At 46.4% G+C, this 5,922-nt stretch overlaps 1 protein-coding gene across 1 annotated transcript in view; it reads right to left on the reverse strand.

Annotated features, from left to right (window-relative positions):
• The window catches only part of epha3 (eph receptor A3), a 980,965-nt gene that overhangs the window by 840,177 nt on the left and 134,866 nt on the right, over positions 1-5,922 (reverse strand). Inside the window, exon 6 of the mRNA XM_070448470.1 lies at positions 4,729-4,853. Within this exon, the coding sequence (XP_070304571.1) occupies positions 4,729-4,853 (125 nt within the window). The remainder of the gene's footprint in view (positions 1-4,728; positions 4,854-5,922) is intronic.

The raw sequence follows: 5,922 nt of genomic DNA on the forward strand, positions 1-5,922 counted from the left end.
TAGTGTGTGTGTGGCGTGGAGCAGCTGGGGATTGTTGTGTGTGTGTGTGTGTGTGTGTGGTGTTGTGTGTAAGTAAATGTGTGGGTGTGTCGGTGTGGCTTTGTGTAGTGGCTGTGCGTGGTGTTGCTTTGTGATGTTGTTGCTGTGTGGTGTCGCGTGCCGTGTGTTGTTTGTGTCTTGGTGGTGGTGTCTGTGTGGTGCCCAGTGCTGCTTGTGCATGCGGTGTTTCATGTGTGTTTGTTGTGGTACTAGAGTTCTCTAGAAATGGATCGTGAGTGAGGCAGGATGCATTAGTTCACATCCAGGTTGCCACTGGACAGAGAGATGCACTAATCAGAAGACATATGCTTACGATCTGAACCCTCTTACCTCACTCCTCATCACATACTGAAAGTCATCCTCTGATTCGTACCACAGATCTTAGTGGAGGTTGTCTACAGCAGGACAATATGCTTGGCTGTTTCATAAAGAGCCAGCCAAGAAATGTGCAGAATGCATGAGAACATGGTCAAATACTATAGCCTTCTGCATGTTGCGTATTTTGTATGAAGCTCTAAACCAAACATCATGTCCAATAAGGTGATTCCATCTCTCTTTACAGACCCAATAACAGACTGGTGAAGCGATACAGATCAGAAGGTTTCACACACACCACTCACACACAGACACACCATTTACACACACTGTAAAAACACACACACACAATTCAGAGCCACTAATGGAGTGCATCAGGGATTTATGGTGCAAGAAGCCCTTTAGAATAACTTCAGTCTTCCTGTCTGAGAAGAGAAACCAACACCCTCACCACCTCTCCTCGGGACTGCTGTGTGATACCTTTTCCTTGTGCCTTGTATAATACCAGTCTTCATCAGGCAGAAATCTTTCCCAGCTCGTCACTGTTCACTGCCCTCCACATCATGTGACCCCCGGAAAATCACACGCAGGTGTGCCCAGGCTCCTTGAGCTCTAAGCTGCATTTTGCAAGCCGTGCGATTGTACCCACTCTCTTTGTATGATGTTGGTGGAATTTCTGTATGTCCATCATGTTCCGCTCTGACTATATAAATAGTGCCGTCTGGAGTTCCAGCCTTATAGTGCTGAGCCCAAGACAAGCCCTGGAAATAGTGAGTGTGAGCAGAAGGAATAGAACTGATGTAAATACAGAATGCATTTCAGAAGCATTCCTTTCCATCTGAACCCCAGGATAAATAAACACTCAAATTAAAGTGGATCTGAAAGTTTCTCGCTCTTTTCCAGATGAATGAGATAAAAACAGAAAAATAAATGTTTAAGTGTATTCCCACAAACTCTAATTTCATCAAGTGCACTAAAAAGCCTTATCTACGACTGAGAGTCATTTAGCCTTTAGCTAGGAAGACCAAACCGTATGTCTGGAGCATGGAGAGAGGGAGAGAGGGAGAGGGGGAGAGAGGGAACGGAGAATAGGAGAGAGGGAGAAGGAGAATGTAGGAATGGGAATTCCCAATTTCCCAGACATAGTTGATTTATTATTACTATTTAACCTTTATTCATTTTCAATGACGGCCTAGGAACAGTGGGTTAACTGCCTTGTTCAGGGGCAGCTCGGGGATTCGATCTTGCAACCTTTTGGTTACTAGTCCAACGCTCTAACCACTAGGCTTCCCGCTACCAATATCACCCCTTAGCTTAGTCAGTTAGCCTTTCATACGTACTGACCACTTATTCCTGTTCTACACGCCACCAGGCCAGTATCCAATAGAAGTCTATATCTAGGTTAAGTGACGCAGCATGGCTACTGTACCTAGCCGACTGAGGCTGAGTGTGTGTCACACACCTCAAACACTGTTTGTTTCTGTTAAAGTAACTAACCTTACACAACAACATCAGTACAGCTGTAAACAGGCTGCTGGAAACTCTAGCTGGGCCCCTCAGGCCTTTTTAGAGCTCTTTAGGCAGGCCAGTGTTTGTGTTGCAGTTTAGTCACTGAGTGAATCCCTGGGAGTCTTGTGATCAGATTGGGTCCCCACTGCTGGGCATAGAGGCCCTCAGTCACTGTCAGTCAGGCCTGATCTAGAGGTCCCGTGCCTGGGTATGGCACCAGCCTACCCTGCCTGTCCCTGCCTGTCCCCTGTGTCTCCCTGGGTGTCCCTGCCTGTCCCCTGTGTCTCCCTGGGTGTCTCTGCCTGTCCCCTGTGTCTCCCTGGGTGTCCCTGCCTGTCCCCTGTGTCTCCCTGGGTGTCCCAGCCCTGGCCGTTCCACTTGGAGGAGCCTATTGTCCTGGGGGTTAGGAGGCCCCAGTCATGCCAGCAGCAGCTAGCGGCCCCTCGGATGGTGGAGCGGATCAAGGGCGACAGCTCAGCTATTCCTGTGCCAAGCTGAGAGTGCTGAGAAAGGTCACACAGGAAAGTGGAAGGAAACAGACCCTATAGACCCAGACCTCATATCAGTTTAGGGTTTGTCCTTTTGATGGTTGAGGTTAGGATGTAGGGTAAGGTGATCTGATTCTAGACCTGTGTTTTCCCAAGAGAGGGGAGGAGGGCAGCATTCTGCCTGCTAATCAGAGGATTAGGGGCACGCGGGACTGAGATTCTAAGCCTGACTGATTCACCAGACAGAGAGAAGAGAGAGAATGAGCAGAGAGGAGAAGGAGAGAGAGGAGACGAGAGAGACGAGAGAGGAGAGAGAGGAGAGAACGAGAGGAGACGAGCAGAGCGGAGGAGAGAGAAGAGAGACGAGAGAGAGAGAGAGAGGAGAGCGAGGAGAGAGCAGCGAAGAGAGGAGGAGAGCAAAGAGCACGAGAGAGAGAGAGAGAGAAGGGGGTAAGAGGGAAAGGAAAAAAATTAAAAGAAGAGAGAGAGAGAGGGAGAGTTGGGAGAGAGAAAAATGAGAGAGAAAGAGAGAACAGAGACAGGAAGCAGAGACTACATTAACCCTAGAGGAAGAGCCCCACAAGCAGCCTGGTCCTGGGGCCTGTTTCCAAACACAACAGACCACAGAGAGTCCAGGACAGCAACAATATTAGACCCACCAAATCATGAGAAACAAAAAGATATTATTGACACATTACTTTGGAAAGAATTAACAAAAACTGAGCAACTCGAATGCTATCTTGGCCGCTAACACAGAGAGTACAACAGTGGCAGAATCCTGAACCACTGTGCTGGACCCCAAATTTTAATTTACTGACCCACCAACTTTTGACTATGTACAGACTCAGTAAGCATAGCTTGCCTTATTGGAGCAAGGGCTGTAGCAGAACTGTCTCTCCACGAGAAGAAGGCAATGTGCACACTGCTACAATGAGGTTGGAAAGACGGCTGCTCTTTCCTAACTCCTGCCAAATGTATGACCAGTATTAGAGACACATATTTCCTCAGATTATTCCAAAAACAAACCTGCAACACACAACTAAATCAAAGAAACAAATATTTAAACAGAATTAAAAAACATACCCGATTTGATAATCCATATCTTGGGTGAAATATCACAGTTTGCAATCACAGCAGCAATGATTTGTGACTGTTACCACAAGAAGGTCACCAGTGAAGAACAACCACATTGTAAATACAACCCATATGTATGGTTAAATTTATTTAGTCCGTTTCTACTTTCATTACCAACACTGTATATAGATATAATATGACATTTGAAATTGTATTATTATTTTGGGAACTTTTTTGTGAGTGGAATGTTTACTTTGTGATGCTGTAATATTTAAACTTTTGTAATATTTAATCTTTCACTTGCTTTGGCATATGTAACACATATGTTCAAAAGGCCAATACAGCCCTTAAATTGAATTGAATTGAGAGAGAAGAGAGAGAGAGAGAGAGAGAGAGAGAGAGAGAGAGAGAGAGAGAGACAGAGAGAGTATTCTCGTTCAGCCAGAGATAGGTGAGCTATATCCAATGCTCACACAAAAACGAATATAACAGAGCAGCCACAAAGCTGGAGGAGCTTAGAAATGCCTATTTCTCTAGGAATGATTAAAAACATGTCACCACGGCTAATTTCACCATCAAATGTCACCCATAGCTCTGTCCCATAGCTGTCTCTGGCTCCATTGAAAACCAGCCATTCGTTCTACACTAATTTCCTCACAGAGACCCTGCAGACACATTTAGTGTCAGCAATAAAACTACACTCCATTAAGACTGGTCAGGAGAGGACAGGAGGTGGAAGAGAGAAGGCTGGTTGGCTGGTTGGTGTTTCAGTGTGAGGGTGTGTGTGTTTGCCCATGTGTGTGTGTGGTCACGCTGCCCAACCGTTTACCCACTAGACTGTGGAATGTTTTTTCTGTGTGAGAATGGTTGCCATAGGAGATGGCAATAAGGCTCTCTCCCTAAGTACCCCTGATCACCCTTTCACTCTCCCCCTCACCCTGTCTCCACTCTCTCCCTCTCTCTCTGATTCTCCCCCTCTCTCCCTGACTCTCTCTGATCCACTGCCAGGGTAAGAGGGAGAGAGGCCCACTATGTTAGGGCCCACTGAGGTGCCAAACCCCGATCCTCTTCCCTCCTCCCCAACCCAGGGGCCAGCACCCAGAGAGGAGCCAGAAGACTACCCCAGGGAGACATTAGAACAGAGGACAACCAGGGGGGGCTGGAATAAGGGAGAGAGAGGTAGAATAAGCCCACATGTTGTCTCTTCTCTTTCTTCAATTAATGGAATCAGTCCAACAAGAATTGGGCTGCAAGGGGACAGCAGAGAACAGTACTAAAGCAAGTATGGTGTTTGTGAACCGACCTTCTGGTAGTATTTGACCTCGTAGTCCAGTATGATGCCGTTGGGTCTCTCTGGTTCCAGCCAGGACAGAGAAATGCTGTTACGAGACGTACGATCCTTCCTGATTACAGTCACTGGAGAAGGGGCTGGAGAGAGGGAGTTGGGGGGAACAGAGAGAGAGAGATGATTGACCATATAGCACAACCTATAGCAGTTCACAGGACGTTCATGCAGCATGTTCAGTCAGCAGTTTGTATCCTGTTAATAGTTCCTATTGAAGGGGTTTCTGTTGGTTCCTGTTGGTCTAATTGTGTTAATTAGTCCACCAGAGGATAACCAGAGGAGGTCCATACTGGAAGGGGGAGAACAGAGGGAGTCATGACATACATCCACACAGACTGCATCTATACTACAGGCCAGAGTCTCAACCCCAGAGCCAGCAGGCACCATGATATCATCCCCAATGTACAGGGTAACATCAGAGGATATATAAACCTCATCCCTCCATGCATGCCCCCAGTGCATTACCCTCCCTCCATCCCTCCATCCCTCTCTCTCATGTCGCATCGCCTTGGGAGCTCACATGGTCTCAATCTGGCACTGTAATTTAACTTAGGACTCCCTCCATCTCTCCCGCCATTCCTCTCTCCCCCCTTTTTCCACTTTTACAGTTGTCTAATTGCTAGCTGGAGCTGAGAGGCCAGGCTGCCATATGAAGACTGAGCTTTCATTTTATTAGACCACAGGAAACAACATGTTTGTCTTTGAAATGTTCGAGCCTGTCATGATTCTGATGATACAGCTTCAGAAGGGCTGGCTGTTTTTTCCACTGGAAGTTATTTTCTCTTGGTTAATGAATCCATATGGAGCGAGCGAGTCTAATTCCAGTCTCCACCCACTCTCGCTCCCTCGCTCTTTCTCTCGTTCCCTTTGTTTCTGATAGTGTATAGCTGTTGTTTTATTGGTTATGTAGTTTACGGGTGCAATGATTTATTATGTCTGGGATGAAGACTGTTTAATGTTGGGTATCTCTCTCAATTCAATTCAATTCAATTCAATTCAATTGACTTTATTGACATGGCAAGTTATTATTACTTACATTGTCAAAGTATACATATCGAAAAAATATATCTCTCTGTCTCTCTCTTTCTCTCTCTCTCTCTGTCTCTCTCTCTCTCTCTCTCCGTTTCTCTCCGTCTCTCTCCGTCTCTCTCC

Source organism: Salvelinus sp. IW2-2015, linkage group LG2 (genome assembly GCF_002910315.2).
Source record: "Salvelinus sp. IW2-2015 linkage group LG2, ASM291031v2, whole genome shotgun sequence".
In the NCBI taxonomy this organism is placed as follows: domain Eukaryota; kingdom Metazoa; phylum Chordata; class Actinopteri; order Salmoniformes; family Salmonidae; genus Salvelinus; species Salvelinus sp. IW2-2015.